The sequence below is a fragment of the Drosophila serrata genome, unplaced genomic scaffold, assembly GCF_035046125.1.
Source record: "Drosophila serrata isolate PLE 108 unplaced genomic scaffold, ASM3504612v1 contig_276, whole genome shotgun sequence".
Classification (NCBI taxonomy): domain Eukaryota; kingdom Metazoa; phylum Arthropoda; class Insecta; order Diptera; family Drosophilidae; genus Drosophila; species Drosophila serrata.
In genome coordinates this window covers 195,080-215,695 of record NW_028257174.1, presented here as the reverse complement: position 1 = coordinate 215,695, position 20,616 = coordinate 195,080, and the positions used below count along the sequence as shown (strand labels likewise).

At 34.9% G+C, this 20,616-nt stretch overlaps 1 protein-coding gene and 1 long non-coding RNA gene across 5 annotated transcripts in view; both read right to left on the bottom strand.

The window, feature by feature from the left end:
- The window catches only part of LOC110179730 (uncharacterized), an 81,217-nt gene extending 72,796 nt beyond the window's left edge, over positions 1-8,421 (bottom strand). The window contains exons 1-2 of the long non-coding RNA XR_015272233.1: positions 8,144-8,421; positions 7,969-8,077 (exon numbers count right to left, since the gene is read on the bottom strand). This is a non-coding gene — a long non-coding RNA (uncharacterized LOC110179730). The remainder of the gene's footprint in view (positions 1-7,968; positions 8,078-8,143) is intronic.
- A 1,081-nt stretch (positions 8,422-9,502) lies between these two features.
- Positions 9,503-20,380, bottom strand: wcy (WW domain-containing adapter protein with coiled-coil wacky). 4 transcript variants are annotated; one of them, XM_086835257.1, is made up of 17 exons: positions 20,080-20,362; positions 19,422-19,850; positions 17,971-18,007; positions 16,748-17,526; positions 16,620-16,675; positions 14,569-14,950; positions 14,218-14,499; positions 14,076-14,153; positions 13,933-14,008; positions 13,793-13,878; positions 13,629-13,724; positions 13,085-13,557; positions 12,768-13,024; positions 12,252-12,703; positions 12,022-12,191; positions 11,800-11,927; positions 9,506-11,737 (listed from the first exon to the last, which is right to left on the bottom strand). In XM_086835257.1, the coding sequence occupies exons 4-17, from the start codon at positions 16,875-16,877 to the stop codon at positions 11,659-11,661; spliced, it is 2,745 nt and encodes a 914-aa protein (XP_086691383.1). In that variant the 5' UTR covers positions 16,878-17,526; positions 17,971-18,007; positions 19,422-19,850; positions 20,080-20,362; the 3' UTR covers positions 9,506-11,658. The 4 variants fall into 4 exon arrangements, with proteins under 4 accessions (XP_020802979.2, XP_020802980.2, XP_086691382.1 ...); XM_020947320.2 differs by lacking the exons at positions 16,620-16,675; positions 16,748-17,526 and having other exon boundaries at positions 9,503-11,737; positions 20,080-20,380; XM_020947321.2 differs by lacking the exons at positions 16,620-16,675; positions 16,748-17,526 and having other exon boundaries at positions 9,503-11,737; positions 11,800-11,921; positions 20,080-20,380.
- Between the last annotated feature and the right edge of the window lie 236 nt (positions 20,381-20,616).

Here is a 20,616-nt window from a genome sequence, read left to right as displayed (position 1 = left end):
ACTCGGTGCGAACCAGTTTAGCTGCAATTTGGAGACACCAATTGCCGATAAGCTTACTCGCACAGGACACGGAACACAGGACACACACATGACATTTGACAAGGGCTCAAGGATGCAAAGCTTTAAAGGCCGGGATTGAGGCTGATGCTTGTCCATAAACTGATGCACATAGCAAAAAAATACTATACAAATTCTAAGTAAACTTTAATAAATCTAAATTTTCTATTAATATATTTACTAAATATTTTTTATAGCTGTATACATATTTAATTATTCATTTTACGGGTCCCCAAACACTTTATTATCTTTTTTCTTTCACTGTAAGTCATGGGCTGTCAGGAGAGGGCGCGGCCCCTTTGGGCCATAAAAGTTAAGATGGATTTTATTGGCAAGAATTGAGCGGCTCACACACACACCCACACACACTCAGACACACGTTACTTTATTGGCACATAATTTGTTGGTCCATAGATGGAAGCCCATCTGGGGAGCGCCAAGTTAAGGCCCCGGCTGAGAGCTGGGGCTATAACTACAAGCCGGAAACGGAAATGCACAGTAACAGTAACAATGGCCGATAACAGCCGTAAACAAATGCATCAAAGGAAGCGAAAGATAAAAGCGAAAAGGAGCGTATAACTGCTTCCGGCCCCCTTAAGTAGGCAACACTTTGCGAAGACAAAATCTAGGATGGAAAGCAACGTTTTGGTGATTTAAGAAAAACAAGCGTAACAAAGAAGAATAAATCAAAAACTAGGGGGCTTTACTTTTCCCCATCAAAAAATCTCATCAGGAAAACCTCCCCTTGAAAATTGTCTGAATGCAAATTTCAACACAAAATTGCAACATTTCCAGCAGAGAGAGAAAAGAAATAAAAATAAATGGGAATTACTCCTGACCAGGCTAAAGGCTAAAAGCATTCGCTCTGTGCGTTTCTGTTTTTTTTGGCACTTTCGACCATGTCGACAACAAATCCCTCAACCCAAACAAATGCCATTAAAAAAGGCGACGGGGCCAAAAGCCAAGGGCGCGGGAAAAAGGAGAAAACCCAGAAATAAATGTAAGCTGCGACAAAATCTCCGCGGACTTTCCCCAAAAAAAAAAAAGGCTTAGCTAATGACAATTTAAGGATTTTGCTGATTTTGTTATTAACATAAATTTACTCTCAACATGGTAAAAGGGGAAAGCGGAAGTGAAGGTAAAAGCGCGTAATGGCCCAGACCTGGCCTGGCATAAAGTGTTTTCAGTCAACCGCCAAATCCTTTGGCAAATCTCAGCCAGAAATGACACAAAACAAAGTTGAAAGGTGTGGAAATTTAATGTTTAAATTAAATTTTCCATGAAATAATATATTATTATATTTAAAGAATTATTTTTAGACTATTTTCAAAGGATTCTAAACAGAAAATGATGGTTTTTAGTTGAAATAATATTTCTGATAGTGCACTTGTAATATTTCAAATCAAAAACATTGTTTCGCATTTGTTTATGTTCTTTATAGATTTTTATAAAGCAAAAATGATGGAACCCCCACCGAGTGAGTGAGTGCATTAAATAAAGAAACACAAATGTTTCAAGTTGACTTTTGCGCACACATAAAGCTTTCATTTTAAAAGTGTGTGTTGTCTGGTTATCTTTTTCTTTTTTTCTTTTTCGTTGTTTAAAAAAAAAGGTGCTTCTGCTGCTGCAAAAAAACAGAAAAATATATAATATATATATGTACATATATACATATATGTGTATATATATCTGTGGGGATAACACCTTGGTGACATATGCCAACTTACGACAATGACATGCGAAACATCAGAAGGGGAACTTTGTTGTGTGTGTGGAAAAACGCTGAAGAAGCAGATATAATCAGCAGAATGAAACAAACAAAAAAAAGAAATCAAGGAAAAACAAAAAACAAAACCTAAAAAAAAAACAATTTTCCAATCTTAGATAAAAGAAAATACAGGCTGCCGACTTGACTGTGTGAAGAAAACTGTGTTTAAAGCAAAAGCCATTATCAAGGGATTTGTAATCGATATGAGGTGAGCACGTTGAATTCTCAGAAGTATTCAAAATCGGATTTCGGTTTGTATTTGAGTTTATATAAAAAGCAGAAAAAAAGCAGCATATATATGCAGGAAATTTTAAAGAAAATTGTATTTAAAAAATATCATAAACTTCAGAAGAAGCAAGAAATTTCAAAGGTTAATTAAAAGGGATTTCAGCTAAGAAATAAAAACTTTGCAACAAAATTGTATATGTTAATAATATACAATGAATTTTTTATAAATTTAATTGTATGACCTAATGGATTTATATATTTAATAATTATAATTTAATTTTTATTTGAGTTTATATAAAAAGCAGAAAAAAAGCAGCATATATATGAAAGAAATGTTAAAGAAAATTGTATTTAAAAAATATCATAAGCTTCAGAAGAAGCAAGAAATTTTAAAGGTTAATTAAAAGGGATTTTATTTATTAATTATACATAAAAGTATATTATAATCATTATTTTTTTACGATGCTGTCCCTGAATTTAAGCATTTCTTTGCCTGAAACTATTTATTGCGCACTTCAGGCACTTTTTTTTTAGATATTTAAAAACTTTTTCTAAAAGATATATATTTTGGTAAAATATAAAATATTATACTACATACTTATAGATTATTATCCCGAAATTTAAACATTTGTTAGCCTGAAACTATTTATTGCTCACTTCATACACCTTTCTTAAGTATTTAAAAACCTTTTCTAGAAGACATACATTTTAATAAAATAAAAAATATGATCCTACACATCTCTAGATTATTATTTATAATTTATTATGTACAATTTGTATATACCATATTATTGCTATATAACTTTTAGATTCCCTTAAAGCTAGTAATTAAAGTATATATTATAAACCCAACGGAAACCATCTATGTTAGGGTATGTCGGATATGCCTTTCTACTTTGCCAAGATAGAGTATTCAAAGCCAGTTAATTCCCACTTATCCAGCTTAGTAGATTTGTTTTTTCTTCTCATTTTTTTGTTTTTTAAATCCCAAGCAACATCTGTGTGGCAAAACACCAGACCGACTATAAAGAAAAGTCACACTTCTAATGGGAAAGGGAAAATCAAAGCTAAATGTTTACGATTTCATGGACATTTCTTTTGATTCTTTTCTGACCAGTTTTTGGTGTTTCCTTTTTCCTTATATATAGAAGGGAGAAAAGTCGAACTAAACCCTCATAAAACACACGTGAAAAATGTAGGAGAGGTGAGAGGAAAACACACTTACACTTTCCACTTTGGATTTTCTTGATCTTTTTAAAGGAAAACGAAGAATATTCCTAGCTTTTCTAGTCTTAAATGTAGAACTCCTGTTGCTTTTCCCATTTAAATCAGAGAAATACATTATGCCAAAAGTCATAAAACAAGTAGAAAATCATTTTTTCTCTTAGATTTTCATTATTATTATTATTTTTTTTTGTGAGTGCGGTGTCCGGGAGGAAATAAAAATGTAAATGTAGGCAGTCAGGGGCCGGCAAATGAAATTATAACAGCGAAATTCCCAGTCAGGGAGCCATCGAAACTTTCCCACCATTTCGAGGAAATACGACAACAACAAAAATATGTATATATATGTAGGCAACTAAATAAAATGCGAGAGGCTATAAAATTGAGTGCAGTTGCCCAAACAAGAACAATAAGAACACAAAAATAAAAATAATAAAAAATACAAAACGAAAATGAAAATGTTTGTCAAGCACGACACCAAAGTACCCTCCCCCTCGTCCCTCCTCTTGGCAAAGCCAATATTTTGACCGCAATGCTGCCAACTGTTTTGGCCATAAAGAGGAATCCGGCTAAGCCAGAATCTATGTAAATCAACACAACAAAAGCCAAAAAGTCACAAATGAAAATGAAATACTTGCACATAATTTGAATAGAAGTCCCCACTCCCCCTCTCCATTTTCATTCCCTTTCCTATTTTCCTATTTTCCTATTTTTTGTTTTGGCCAAGAAAACGAGGCAAGGTCAAAGGGGAAACTTGATTTAACCAATTAGAAACTGCGGTCGACGCCTCCTCAACTTTTGTGGTAAAAGCTGGGCTTAGACCTCTAATTGATGTCATGCAAAATCTTAAGAAATTGAAAAGGAACATAAAGGAAAATAAATATTTAAAGCCAAAAACAATTAATAAAAAATATGAAGGTAATTATAGTATAAAATCTGAAATAGATCATAACAAAGCTTAAAATATGCCCTTTGCTATTTTCATATGAAAATTTTGTCAACAAATCAAAGTTTAAAAAACTCATAACTCAGCCAAAAACGGATTAATTTTAATTTGGAAAGCGGACCCATGTTAATTTTTAGTAGGACAATAAATCTGCTACCTCAATTTAAAATGTAAAAAAATTCAGATTTTTATCAATTTTTAAAAATTTTTATAAAATTTTCAAAATTCTGGAAAAATTAAACTTCAGCCGGACATAGCTAGATCGAATCTCCTGTTGATGCTGATCAATAATCTATATAGTTTATAGGGTCAAAAATGATTCCTTCACTTAGTTTGAGGCTTCAGACTAAAATCAGAATACCATTCTTTGAGTCTATAATTATCTATATTTTATAAGATAATTTTTTCTATAAATCATAGATTTAAAATTCTCATAACTAGCCCAAAAAAGCATTAAATTTGATTCGAAAAGCGGCTTTATGTTAGTTATTATTGGGGTAACAAACCTGCATACTCAATTTAAAATGTTAAGAAATTCAAATTTTTATCAATTTTTAAAAAATTTTACGATGTAACCCCTTATAAAAATTTTAAAATTTTGAAAAAATTAAATTTTTACCAGACATAGCCAGATCGAATCTCCTGTTGATGCTGATCAAGAATCTATATGATTTATAGGGTCGGAAATGACTCCTTCACCTTCTTTTAAGCTTTTGACTGAAGGTGCATTACCATTTTTTAACCGATATTAACTATATTTTTATATGCAAATTTTTTCGACATATCAATATTTAAAAATCTCATAACTAAGCCAAAAACGGATTAATTTTAATTTGGAAAGCGGACCCATGTTAATTTTTAGTAGGACATTAAATCTGCATACTCAATTTAGAATGTTAAGAAATTCAAATTTTTATCAATTTTTTTAAATTTTTACGATGTAACCCCTTATAAAATTTTTAAAATTTTGAAAAAATTAAATTTTAGCCGGACATAGCTAGATCGAATCTCCTGTTGATGCTGATCAAGAATCTATATAGTTTATAGGGTCAAAAATGATTCCTTCACTTAGTTTGAGGCTTCAGACTAAAATTAGAATACCATTCTTTGAGTCTATAATTATCTATATTTTATAAGATAATTTTGTCTATAAATCATAGATTTAAAATTCTCATAACTAGCCCAAAAAAGCATTAAATTTGATTCGGAAAGCGGCTTTATGTTAGTTATTATTGGGGTAACAAATCTGCATACTCAATTTAAAATGTTAAGAAATTCACATTTTTATCAATTTTTAAAAAAATTTACGATTAAAGCCCTTATAAAATTTTCAAAATTCTGGAAAAATTAAATTTTAGCCGGACATAGCTAGATCGAATCTCCTGTTGATGCTGATCAAGAATCTATATAGTTTATAGGGTCAAAAATGATTCCTTCACTTTCTTTAAAGCTTCTGACTGAAAGTTTAATACCCTGCAATAGTATACAAATTAGTTTCATGGCTAACACCTATTATAAACTTTTATTTACTTATAGAATCTATTTATCAGTTCGATATTTTATATTTTATTTATATATTGTTTCCAAAAATGCTCTATAAACTCCCAAGTCCGAATTTATACCTGCTTAACAAAGTAAACATTATCTTGAACTTTAAGAAAATGCAATCCCTTTCTATATTTATATTTATATTATTTATTAAAATCCAACCCTGACTTTCACTCCGCAACTACTTAAGCAGTTGACTTTTTTTTTGAAAAGAAAACATTGAAGAACTTGAGGACCCTCGGCAAGGACCCCTCTTCGGCGAAGACAAATAATAGCTCAAGATTAATAATGAAAATAATATTATTAGTTTTGTTTGCTGCACATTTCTCTTGCTGGCACTTAAATGACCGCATCAGCTTGGAGCCATCGCCCCCCTGCAATTTCACTCTCTATATATATATAATTTTGTCCCCATTCCATCTCGATTTTCCCCCATCGAAGGATCCTTCGCTTCACCCACTTTGGCGACCATCGACGCATTTTGTTTGCTGCTGGATGCCAAAAGGACATGGCGGCGTCAAATTTATGGCTCTTGACTCACGACTCTTGGCATTCCATTGCGCGCACAATGCATCTTCCAGCACCAATACTACCAACTCTTTTGGCCATACCATTTAAATTCCCGCTATATATTCACTTTAAAGGCATTCCAGCAATTTTCCAAAAAAGGATCAAGGATATTATTAGTGCCAAAAAGTACAAGTAATTTTTAAAATATCAAATAGCGCAGAAAGTTTGTTTGGTTTTGAAATTACTTAAAGACTTTTATAAAGAGAAATCGAAATATTAATTGTCAAGCAAATATAATAAATATTAATTTAAATACTAGTATATAAATTATTTTAAAATAATATTTATCAATTCGAAAAATTCATAAAAAATTGTTTTTTTTTTTTAATTTAAAAATATATACAAAGACACGAATATCACAATATCAAATAGAGCAGAAAGTTTGTTTGGTTTGGAAATTATTTGAAAACTTTTATAAAAAGAAATCTAAATAAAAAAAATATTAATTGTTAAGCAAATATTATAAACATTAATTTAAATACCAGTATATAAATTATTTTAAAATAATATTTATCAATTCAAAAATTCATAAAGAAATAGAAATAGAAAAAGAAATTTACTAAAATTTAAAAATATATACAAAAACATGAATATCAAATAGCACAGAAAGTTTGTTTGGTTTTGAAATTATTTACAGATTTTTATAAAGAGAAATCTAAATATAAATTTATATACTAGTATGTAAATTGTTTTAAAATAAGATTTATAAATTCAAAAAATAATACAAAATTGATTGATGTACATTTAAAAATATTTATTATTCTTCCTTTCGACTCGTAACTATATAAATTGAATTTTTAATTGATTTATTTAAATTTATTTTAATTTAATAATATATACTTTGTCATGAATTTGTCTTCTTGCAAACCTTTCGACTTGAAACTATTTAAATCACACTTAAAAAAATTATATGCTCATAAAGAAAACACTATAAATTTGGTATTTATTTATATACAAATATTTATGTTTTCTAACCTTTAAAATTTCTGTGTTTCCGCAACTCAGCTTTATTTATATTTATTTTTGTTTCCAATTAAAATTTAATTTTCTGATATTCTAGAATAAATATACTAAAAAAATCATAAGTATGTTAACTTTAAGCTCTTAGTTATAGGATTGTTTCTTTTTTTTATAAAATTCCCTACATTTTAAATTTTAGATTAAATTTTTGATCTTGAAATCAGGTTAAAATGCCAAATTTAAGGTATATAAACTTCTTTCTTTGGAAATAGCAAATTAAAAGCATTATAGTTGGTAGTTAACTCAAAAAGAAGAAGCATTCTTATATGTTCTATTACAAATATTGAGATTTGGTAGCTTTCCCTAAGCAACTACTAAAAAAAGTACTTTTAATGTGTGCCCGTTTTATATATAGTAGTATATTAGTAGTATAATTCAAAGCTTTTACTACTGATTGTGAATTAAGCTCATTAACCATCTATTTTTTTTTTCACTAAGAAACTGTTTTTGAAGTCTCAAACAGATCCATAAGAAACCATTAATTGTAAGCAACTTGAAACACATTTTAAGTTGAGATATAGTTACGCATATACACTTACAACTTACAAAAATATAATTTGATACTTTAGTAAATAAATAATTGTATTATTTTAATGTTTGTACTCACTTTACTTTTATTTCTGATTCCTTTCCTTTTCGTTCTCTTCTGTACTGTACTTGCACGTGTTTATTGTTCGCTTCGCCGCCACACACTGATTTATTTCACTTTAACACAACTTACAAATATATAATTTGATGCATTAGTAAATAATTAATTGTATTATTTTAATATTTGTACTCACTTTACTTTTACTTCAGATTCCTTTCCTTATCGTTCTCTTCTGTTCTGTACTTGCACGTGTTTATTGTTCGCTTCGCCGCCACACACTGATTTATTTCACTTTAACACGTGCCAAAAAAAAAGCTTAGATAAAATTACGAAAAACTGTAAACTTATTAATCCGTTAGTTCTTCAACGATTTAAAATACTCGGCTTTTTCGAAGCCAAAGCCGCGCTTTCACCGCTACGCTCTGTCCGCTGGCAATTGAACGCTTCGAATGCTGAACTGCTACTTGTTGGCTTTTCTCGTCGTCCAGCGGAGAGATGCCAGGGTAAGTTCCAAGAACGAAAGGAAAAAGAAAACAAGGGATAACAACACACGGATATGCGCTCGCACACAGGCGCAGCCATTCGCCCCCCCCCCCCCCACCCTTCCCCTTGGCCCTGCCAAGTTCATTTTCGAGTTCATTCCGGCGAATTCGCCGAGTTGCGAACTTTATGTCTGTTGGGTTTTCGGCAAGCTCTTCATTGCACGAAGCTTTCTCTGCACAAAATTACTCTCTTTCTCTGAGAACAAAAAGCCGGCGCCGGTAAAACGGAATTTGAAGAGAAAGACCGCCAAAGCTTTCTCGGAAAGAAACGGTTATTGAATTTGAATTTGAATTTAAAATTCACTATGGCATTTGTTTTTTAAAGAAATAAATATAACTTGATATAAATAAAAATTGGAAAAGGATTTATAAATATTAATAATAAATAAAATACGATTTTTAATCATTTTTATATGATAATTTTTTCTATAAATCATAGATTTAAAATTCTCATAACTATGTCAAAAATGCATTCTTTTTTATTCGGAAAACGGCTATATGTCAGTTTTTACTAGGTTAATAAATCTGCATACTACATAAAAAATTTTAAAAATTTGACATTTTTGTCAAATTTTTAAAAATTTTAACGAAAAAATTTAAAATTTTTGAACAAAAATTTTTTTTTTGCCGGAGATGGCTAAAAAGATTCTCCTTTTGATGCTGATCAAGAATATATATAATTTATATGGTCGGAAATGACTGCTTCACTTTCTTTTAGGCTTCTGACTAAAATTAGGATACCCTGCATGGGGTATAAATATTAATACCATCGAAAATTATGCGGATTTTATTTTAAATTGTTTCTATATCCAAATATATATATATTACTCCGAAATATATATTGCACATATACCTTCATATATCATTAACTATCGGATATTTTTTAATTCAAGATTGCAAATTTTTAAGATCAATATAAAAATATATATACATAGAATACTATATTTTTACCATTGCTTTAAAACTGAATTAAATCATAGTTTTTTTTAAGTCCCATTAAAAGAGCATAGTTCTGTTGTTGTATTTTTTAATTAATTCATAATAAAAGTTTCTATTTTTCGGTTGGTTTTTGTTTTTTTTTTTTTTGTTGTTGTTTTGACGCTTAGCTAATATATTTATTATATATATTATTTATATGTATATATCTACAATAGTTATTAGCATTATCATTATTAAACTGTTGTTTGCTTTCTTTTTGTTTCGCACCTGCGTCGTAATTCGCAGCGCTCTATTTTTAATTTTTATGTTTTGTTTGATGTTTTTTTAGACAAGTTAAGATTAAGTTAAAAAAAAAAACTCAAAAGTACACATGCATAACGCACATGTGTGTGTGTGTGTGTATGTGTGTGTTAGTTCCCTCTGGTTATCCCCCGCTATCGATCTTAATAACTTTCAACTGATGCTTCCGCCTTCCATTTTGTGTGTTTCCTGCTTAAATAACAAACAAGTGTTCGCATTTTCCAAATAAATTATATATGTAGTATATTGCATATATATGAATATATATATACCTTGTAAGATGTAATTGTAGATGGTACATAAAAAAATTGGTTAATCTAAAAACACAATATGATGCCATTTGAAGCTTTCGCAAATTATTAAAATAAATATAAATACAATTTTATTTTGTTGCTTTAACTACGATTTTTCCCTTCATTTTTACTTAATGGTTTTTATGTTGTTTTATGTATAATTTGTTGTTTGTTTTAGCAATTTCCTTTTTAGATGGGAGGCGTGTTCTTGCGTGGGCGTGGCCGTTGGCGATTGGTGTAAATAATGTGTGATAAAAAAAATACCTTTCAACGAGTGGGAATTTCCCGAGCTGCAATCCAACAAAACAACAAAACGAAAGCGAAAACGGAAAACAAAACGGGGAAACGAAAAATGGGCAAACATTTTAAATGAAAATGTATGCGCTTTTTGTTTGTTTTGTTTTAAATGGAAATAAATATTTCGGATGCGGTGTTTCTTTTTTTTTTAATAGCTAAATGTCGACTGCCTTCCGCTTTTGGGTTTGTTGCATTTCCGTTTCCGGCTCCTCGCCTTCGGTTCGGTTCGACTTTGACTCGCATTTTGGTTGTTGTCCTTGAAATAATCATTTTATCATCATGATTCTTCGTTCGTATTCACATACTTCTTCTTATTCTTCTTGTTGTTGTTGTTGTTTGTAGTTGTTGTTGGTTGTTGTAGTTTGTTGTTGGTTGTAAATATACAAATCTTTTTTTATATACTCTAATTGATGTATATATACTATATATTTATAATTAGATATATATATATATATCTGTATAATTTGTATATATTTGTAATTAGCTATTTTTCTGTATTGCAATTGAGTATACTATGTTGACTTGGTGTTGTTGTTTTTTATGTGATCTTTCGCTTTTACCTTTTTACTCTATAGACTCGATTCTATTTCATTTGTTGTTTATCTTCGCTTTCGTTTTGAGGTTTTTTTTTAGACATAATATTGCTTCTTGTTTAGGTGTTTTGTCGGCTTCTACTTCCCATTTCAAGCAATTACCTGTTTGGAGTTATGGTTGCTATATTCGCTTCGCTCTGCTTCAGTGCCTATTTAAGATTATTCTGGCTTTTAATTTACGCTTGGCTAATTATAAATTATGTTGTAGTGTTGGAGTTGCTTGGTTTTCTTTTGTTTTCTTGTTTGTTTCGTCCTGATTTGTCTTGTGCCGAGTAGCCCGTCCGCTCAAAAGTAGTTTATATATACATATATACCGCCACCATATATATATATATACATACATTTTTTTGTGAGGGAGATTCAGACTCGATCCGAACACACACAAGTGATTCCTATGCGGTTTTCAGGGGACAGATGCGTCTCGCCCAGAGGAGAAAGCAGCAGATGTAAGGTGTTAGGAGCAGGTTGCACGCCGTTTTCTCAGTCATTGTGTATGCGTCTGTGTTTGTTATTGCCGCCGCCAGATGTCATCATCATCATCATTATCATCATGTGTAAATTATTCATCGTGCGCTGATGAACAAAAACAACAAAGGCAACAAATTATGCGACGGCTGCGGCGGCGACTGACACAATGCACCAATCCAATCATCATCGCAATCATCATCAGCTGCGCCAGAAGTAGCTCTTTTTGAGCCTAACCGACAACTTGCGATGGACGCGCAGCCTAACCTGCTCCTGATCCTAAGTATCGTCCGACATGAACGCGTTCTGAGTCTTCGACTCTTCAATGCGTCGAATCTGCTGGCGCAAATACATGATTCTGCAAAGAATAATAACAATATTAGATATATAATATTACATTTTTAAATGGTTTCCACTCACTTTTGTTCCTGCAGGGTGGCACAGATCTCTGTGCTGCGCACCAGGCTACGGGCGCACTTCAGTTCCGCGCATATCCGTGTGCAGGTAATGTCGCCAAACAGGTGTGTGTCTTCGCAACACTTCTGCGCCTTCGAAAGATTATCACGAAAAAAAAAAGACACAATTAGTGACTGAATAACAGACTGCAAACAGCCAAGAAGATCCCTGCTAGTCACAGCTTACCTGACGCTCCAGCACCTCCGCATGCCAATTGGTCACGTGCGCAATAAGATCGGCACGAAAGTATTTCGCCAACTTGGGCGATATCTCTGGGCCGCGCAGATTGGCCGATTGTACCGAGGAGCCCACGCAGCTTTGCAGGGAGCTCAGCGTGGCCGACGAAGTGCCATCCACTGCAATAATTTAACAAAATTAATAACTAATAAATACCCTAAGCCCTTGGAAATACATACATTTTCGCTGCTGCTGCGCCTGTTGCTGGACACTCGCTAATGCTGCTGCTGCAGCGGCTGCCGCTGCCACTGCGGCGGCCAACTGTTGCTGCTGTTGCAGCTCCAACGCCGCGCTGCCTTCCAGCTCTAAGGTGGGCGTTGGCGGTCCCTCGCCCGACGTCGAGGCCACACTGTTACTGCCCATCGAGGTGATCACACTGATACCACTGACGGCGCCCAGGCCGGGCACATGGCTTTGGCTGCTGTTCGACGTGGCTGGCGATGCGGAGGCCACATCCTTGAGGCCAAAGGGTGCACTGCAGGTGTAGGCATTGCTAAGCATTCCGCCGCCGCTCACATTGTTCGTGTGACCGACAATTGTCGGTATGGGGCTCTTGGTGTAGCTGCTGAGCGACGGCGAGAGGCTGTGGTGCGAGTGGGACATGTACAGTGGCGAGTTGATGCTGTTGTCCCTGCAATTTAAGTTATTTAATTAGTTAATTAATTAAGATTAAAGAGGAACTAGAAGCCACATACCGTAAGCTGCTTAGACTGCTGCCGGAAACCGAATTATTCACGGAATTGTAGGCATGATTAACCGCTTCTGCACCCGCCGATGCACTGCCACCGACAGAGTTCACTCCATGGTGATCGAGGACACCAAGGCCCAGATGCATCTTCTGGCGCATTAGTAGCAGCGTTTGATCCTTACCCTTGGCACCCGGCGGCAGTGGAGCATTCGAGTTTAAATGATGCTGGTGCTGGTGTGGATCCTGCAGTGTGGGCACAGTTGTCTGTTGAAATGAATAATAATTACTTAAGGGATTCCCTTTTTTAGTATCTCGTATACTTACGCCAGAGGTGGAGCCAATGTGGCCGACAACCGAATTCCTCATTAGGCTGCTGCTGCTACTGTTGCTGCTGCTGCTGTTGGCATTGTTGCTGCTATTGCTGCCACTACCGCCAGCATTGTTGTTACTATTCACGGACGATGAGAGTCCGCTGGTGGGCAACATTGTGGCGCCCGTAACCGGACCACCACTACCGCTCGCTCCACCTGCATAGTGAAGTGCTGCGGCTGCCGCCGCTGCCGCAGCAGCTGCTGCTGCCGCTGCCCCCAATGCTCCGCCCGCTGTCACGCCGGAGGTCGATGAGGAGGAGCTTGCATTCGGGTGGGAGGCCAGGCGTGGCAGGGCATTGCCCATCGGCTGATCACTGCTATTACCGCCACCATGAGTAGTTGGCGTACCGCTAAGCGAATAGCTGGCCTCCGAGGTGGGCGTCGAGTCGCCGCTTATATCCATGTCAGCATTATCATTGTGTCGTCCTAGGGAGTAGAATAAGGAAGCATTTAATTGTACTCTTCTTATGGCTTAATTTAATTTATTTATTCCTTACCATCCAAACGCCTTCGATGGCTGGGCGGTCCGCCATCGTTTTCATAATTCCATCTCAGTCGTGAATTGTCGCGCGATGAATTGGAATGTTTGTATGCTATTTGGAGGTAAAATATATATCCATAAGTATTTGTTCAAGGTATAGGATACTAATTATATACTAACTCGATCTGGAGAAGCGGTCTTCACGGTCCCGATCGCGATCCTTGTCACGATATTCCTTCTCACGGTGCTGATCACGCGGCATATTCCTAAAAAACGTACGAGTTAAATAAAAACGTAACGAAGGAAATGGCCAGACTCACCTTTCTCTGTCCACCCATTCCTTTGGCTTCTCCCACTGGGAGATTTCCGTCTTGCAGTTGTAGTAATACATTTTCCCTGAAAAGGAAGCCAATATTTAATATTGATGCTGCTAAGAATGGATATATTAAGGCTGGTTACTTACCCGATGAGCTTACATGCTCACTCCAGTCGCCATACCGTGCTGTTCGCTCACCACGATCACTGCGCTCGCTCCGTTTATCTACAAGTTCATAATAATTATTGTAATTGATATAATAATTTAAAATATTGATTGGAAAACTCACCTGCATACTTGTCCTTCTTGTACAAGTCCCTGTCGCGATCCGAATTGCGGTCCCGCTTGTCGCGCAGATCACGCATATCCCGATCTCGCTCCCGGTCACGATCATCCGAACCCGATCGCTTGTCGTTTTCCCGCGAGGAGCACAGTTTGCTGCCGCCACTTGCTCCACCTGCACTGCTACCACCACCGCCACCGCCACCGCCGCCGCCACGTCGATCCCTGTCATGGTTGGTACGATACGATGACTCCGAGTCCCGATCATTGCCACGCCGATCTCGTTTATCTGAGGGATACAGAGTTTGATTATAGATTTATAGATGGATATTCCACTGAAAGATTTCTCTTTACTCACCTGAATATTTATCCTTTTTGTATACATCACGATCTCTGTCCCGCATCTTTTGCATAAAGCTGTAACGCTCACCGCTGCCGCCACGCCCACTGCCACCGCCGCCGCCGCCACGATGATCACTGCGATCACGGATATCATGGGAACGTGACGAGGGCGAATCAATGTCCGGTGATTGGGATCGATAGCTGTTGCCATTATTTAATGGTCCGCCGCTGCCGCCACCATTGCCACTGCTACCGCCTCCGCCGCTGCTGCTTCCACCACCGCCGCCGCCGCCGCCGCCACCTCCGCCACCGCCAGCGCCCGGCGACAGGTCGCGATCACGATAATTGGAGGAACGATCACGTTCATAGTCGCGCTTTGAACTGCTGTACTTTGAGCTCTGCACGGGTAAATATATAGAAGCGCACACAGTTTTTAGTCGGTTTAGTTTCGCTTTTCCATTTCCTTTTGTATATATTTATTATTTCTTTTTGCCCCAAAATTAATTACAGTGCTACACAAAGTATAATTTTTAAGATGGTTTAGAGATTTCAAGAAACGTGGCAGAGTCTATAGATAAGGTAGTCCTTCTTAAATGTAAATTCTCTGGATAATAAGAACAAAACTCCTATACAAACTTATACACATTCAATTCATCTCCTTTTAAGGACTATTTTCCTATAGTAATTGCCTTTCTATTGGGTTTTTTTTTCTTATTTAGTAGATGGTTACTAGCGAGTAAATTGAGTTTGCAGATTTATTGATCTATTAAAAACTAACATGGGAACGCTTTCCGATTTAAAATTAGTGCCTTTTTGGCTGATTTATGAAATTTTTAAATTTTGATTTATCGATAAAATTACCATATAAAAATATAGATAAATATCGACTCAAAAAATGGTATTATAAATTTAATCTGAAGCTTAAAACTAAGTGAAGGAGCCATTTCCGACCCTATAATTATTCTTGATCAGCATAAAAAGCCGAGTCGATCTAGCCATGTTTGAAAGAAAATAAAATTTTTCAAATTTTTTTTCGAAGTTTTACATCGTAAAAATGTTTAAAAATTGACAAAAAAAAATACAATTTTTTTTTAATTTTAAATTGAGTATGCAGCTTTAATATCCCACTAAAAACTAGCTTAGGATTAATTTCCGATTTAAAATTAATGCCATTTAAACATAGCTATGGGTATTTAAAATCTTTGATTTGTGGAAAATATTGTCATATAAAAATATCCATAGATATTGAATACTTTTCGATTAATTTTTAAATTATTTTTAATCCTTATATCCTTTTATCTAGAAGCTCTGCCACAGGTCTCTTGAAAAATACAGAAATCACTGTGTGCGCACAGTGTTAATTCACACAGAACGCTTTGATTTCAGTTTCGGTTTAGTTAATACTTTTTTTTTTGGTTATTTCAATTGTTTTCTTTTTGAATGGGGGTCGGGGTTAGTTAGTTAGTTAGTTGAACTAAATCTACGTAATAGGGAAATAATAGTAATAATTAAATGCCAGCTACTTTTGCCAATGTATTTTGCTTGTGATTATTGCCAATGAAATGAAATTCAGATGATATTTAACTTCAAATTAAAAATGTAACTATAATCGGAGAAGAATTTTGAAATATGTCACGTATTTGGTGTGTGTGTGTGTGTAGCAGTTTTTTGTTTTAATATAAATATAAATGAATTATAATTCAAATATCTCAATTTTCTATTCTAATAAATATAACCTTTTTTCAGATAAATATATCAATTTGGTTTTTCATTTGTTTAAGCCAAATTTCACGTTTAAATTATAAACAAATTTTGATGCCGTTTGTTTGTTATGTGGGTTTTCAATTAATTGTAAATCATAAATTATAAAGAAACTGTATAATGTATATAGATTTTATTTTATTTGAGCTGCTTCTGGATGTCTTTTATTGCTTGGATTATTGTTTAACATTCACTTTTATATTGCTTTATCCTTGATTTTGTTGTTGTATTTTTTCCTTGATTTATTTAATTTTGTTGCACTTTTATTTTTTAATTGAAAGTTTTTATTTGCTGTTTTTTACTTACTTCTAGGCGACAGAGGCCCACAGCTGACGACGAGGACGACGTTGAGGTCGCTGCTGCTGCACTTTTGCTATTGTTATTGTTGTTGCTATTATTATTATTATTATTAATATTGTTGTTGTTATTATTACTGCTGTTGTTGTTGTTGTTGGTGTTGGTGTTGCTGCTGCTGATGTTGCTATTGCAATTGGCAATTGTTGTTGTTGAAAGGGACAAATCAACAGCCATGTTGTGGTTTTTGTGCTTATTGTTGCTCCTCATAGATGGTTTTATTTTTTGTTTATTTATTAATTTGAATAACTTTGGTCGTCCTTTGTTAATTTGTTTCTTTTGTTTATCTTTTGGCTTAATTGATTGTTGTTGCTAGACTTTTGTTGAGGCACATTTGTGTTGTTCTCCTTGTTTTATCGTTGATATTTTTGTTAATTTCTTTAAAATTTGTTACTGCTCTCTATTTATTTAGTTAGTTGGTTATTTAGTTTGCATATCGTGTATAATTTGTTTTAATTGTTTACTACGTCGTTTGTAAGGCTACTAGAGTTTGATTAAATGTATTTAGGCAGCGCTTAAACATGGATTTGTTTTCTGTTTATTTTATTTCATTAATGTAATCTATGTTTTTTTGATTAATGGCGTGAATATATCGGTGTTCGGTTGGTTTAATTCTTAACTTCGGCGTTTGAAAGCGTATTTGTGCTGTTTTTGGTTAAGTTTTCGAATTAAATAGTTCCGTTTTGTAGTAGGATTATTATTTCGTTTACACTTTTGTTTAGAATACTTGTTTATTGCATTTATTTATCGATTTTTAAGTTCGGAATTTTGGCGTAGACTTTCCAGTTTGCTTTCTTAAAATATATTGTATATCTCTGCGTATATAGATTCGTTTCTCAATTTAAGATCAGTTCACAGGCTGCAATGCCGCGTTTTCAATGGGTTAACAAATGAAACGTTTGCTTTGGTCAGTTCAAAAATGGATAATGGATGACGGACGGGGACAATTAGGAGGAATTTTGGATGCACAACAAACACAGCGATTGAATAAATGTTTTCAAAAACAAAATATACCAATAAGGAAACTAAAAAATTCCAAACTACACAGGTACAACATCTGATCTCAAGATATATATGAATATATAGATACATATGAGGAAATTAAATTCATATGAATTATGGAATTGAGTTAAAGAATCTAAAATTTGCATTGGCTTCAAGTAGGACTAACTACCAACTACACAACGAAATATATATATATATATATATATCCACTAACTGACAAAACTGGCATACACAATTAATTAAATGTGATTAAATTGCTTCGCAGGGGCAGAGGAGATACTGAGCGGCTTTTGCTTACCTGGTAGGATGTGTGGCTGGTATGCTTCTCAAAGTACCTGGAATAAGAGAAATAAATACAATTATTAGAAATGATATTTTAATATATAAATGGAATTAAAGTGCTATTTAATGTTCATCATACTGCTGCTGCCTTAGGAAAGAACTATAGTAAGTATTATGGGTAGTTTGTTCGGTTTAAAAGCTTGTAGATATAGGAGATAGGATCGAAAAGGTCTTCCAACCTTAATACAAACATTTAACCTTATGTAGACTTTAAAACAACGTAGTTTATAATAATAATATGCCTTAATATTGGATTATTTACAAAGAAAGTATATATAAAAGGCAGAGGAAAGGAACAATATCACCAGACGAGTTGATTTAGCCATGTCTCAACATTGCTTTCTCAGAGACTACATGAGCAATAGCCTACTAATTTCAGATATTTCTATCCTACAGGTATTTTCTTCCTATAAGTTCATTTTATAATGAATTTCAAAGCTATAGTAATGATTTTATCAAGAACAAAGGTAAGCGAGCGAGTTATTTAAGGTTTTAGCACTCAATTTCATATGACAAATAAGGAAGTTATTGAACTATAAAGGAAAAGATTTTATAGACAAATCCTTACACCCTGTAAAACACAAATATTCCCGTAATTATTAAACAATAAACTTAAATTTTGTTGATATTCCTCTTCTAGAAGCTGTGAAGCCGTACATATTGCAATCCCCTATACTTGTAAAGGATTGCAAAAGCTACAAAAATCACTGCAAACTTAAATATGTGTCTATATCGCCTGCAGCTTATTTCATTTATCAATAATAAAACCTTATCAATGCGCCGGCATCGATTAGTTGTTTATTTTATATGTAAGCACAAAACAAACTAAAGCCGGCTAAAAACTATAATAAACAAAAAGCGAGCGAGGAGAAACTAATCTGCGTACAAAGAAATAAAACATGAATTTCGTGAAAACAGGAAAATCGCAATGCAAAATAGCAACGGTAAAAGATAATGGATTTTTTTTATCGTTTCTTATTTTTCTTATTTTTCTTATTTCGTTTTTTTTTTGCATTCAGCGACAGCTGAGCGCGTGCGAGCAGGAAGGCACTAGCGTGTGTGGTGGATACCCAAAACACGAATAACGCGAGAATGAGGGACAGAAAACGCGACAAAAATCATTGGCACAAAGTTTAAGCAAATTAATTACAAGGAAAGCGGTTAACTAAATTGATTACATTTTTTTTGGGGAAATTCGTAAAGGAAATGCGGCCAGGTCACTGGCACTACGAGTTAGAAAGAGAGGGCGCGACGAATGCAAAGAGTAAGAGGGAGAGGTAGTGACTTGGGAGGCAGCAGCAGAACGTAAACAAAAAATATTCAATTATGGGTGTGTGTGGCCAGTGTTGTTATTTCACGACCCTACGATTTATCAAATATAAATATATATAAATGTTCATTCCGTACCCATCGTTCATACGCTGCGGTTTTCTAGCATGCATTACCATCAATGCAAGATTTTCGCCAAATACGCTGCCGCTTCTGTTTTTGTCCGTGGAGTTGCTTCCCGCTGTTGCTGCTGTTCCTCCTGATCTGCTCTGCGCCTCGTACAGAGTCTGTTGCAGCTTCCTTTCGCCTTCTTGCGCCGCTTTTTCTCAATTTATCCAATTTTGTTTCCGTTGGCGCCTCCTTTTGGGCTCCTCTTCCTGCTCCTTCCTCTTCTTCTCACCTGCCAAGGCACGCACGCTTGTGTGTAAGAGTGTGTGTGGTGTGGTATGTGTGTGTCTGTGTGTGTGTGCCAGAGTTTGCGGTGTGTGAGTGGCTCGCCTGTATGGGAGGCTCTCACTTGGCTGTATGCGTGTGGATCGCCTTTTTATCGGCTCTGTTCGTTGCCTCCTAGAAAATGTGCAAACATGCAGGCTATCTTTAATTAGCGTCTTCGACCTCCGCCTTCGGTCTTCCGGGAAATGGGTAATTCTTTCAGAACGCCGCTTTCAATTTTTTCACTTCTCGGCCTCAGAATGTGGGCGCTTCTATGTGAGTGTGGTGTGTGGTGCGTCTGTTTGTGTGCGTTTCGCTTCGTCCGTATTTTTCTTGGCTGCTTTTTGCTTTTCTCTGTGCTTACCGCAATTCGTTGGCCGCTCGCATCCACTGCGCTGTAAACGCCGCATTTAGTTGTTTCGCATCGAACGAATTGATTAATTTATCCCCGGAGTGCTGCGTTTGCTTTTTGGCCTCTATACTTGATGAGTTTTTTCAATTCTTTTACATTACGCTTTGTGCGGTCTGTTCGTCGGCACGGCTGTGTTGAGTTTGACAGCCATCGGTTTGATCTGCTATCCCGCTCGCCCATCTCCTGATGCTATCGCCATCTCGCTTGCAGTAGTCGTTCTACGGGCGTTCGACAAGGCCGGCGATATGATGATGGTGCATGTTTGGCATGGTGGACTCTAGGTGGCGCAGCATTTCGTGGTATTATTTAGAACGTTTATGACTAGGCGTTGGACGGAGCTCAAAATGGTCACTCTGCAAGACTGACCTGCTAACCTGACCAACTATCTCTCTTCTTTGTTTTCGCTTTATGTGGGTTAATATCATTAAAGTGCGAATTTGTATTCTAAACCCATATTTCACTAATATTTATAGTTATAGAAAACATGAT

What these genes read in the sequence shown, in the direction of transcription:
- wcy (XM_086835257.1), bottom strand. Translation starts at nt 16,877, where the DNA reads ATGAGGAGCAACAATAAGCACAAAAACCACAACATGGCTGTTGATTTG. An exon ending in CAAAAAGGATAAATATTCAG is followed by an intron (nt 14,500 to 14,568) that starts GTGAGTAAAGAG and finishes TGTATCCCTCAG; the next exon opens with ATAAACGAGATCGGCGTGGC. An exon ending in AGCAGTCTAAGCAGCTTACG is followed by an intron (nt 12,704 to 12,767) that starts GTATGTGGCTTC and finishes CTTAAATTGCAG; the next exon opens with GGACAACAGCATCAACTCGC.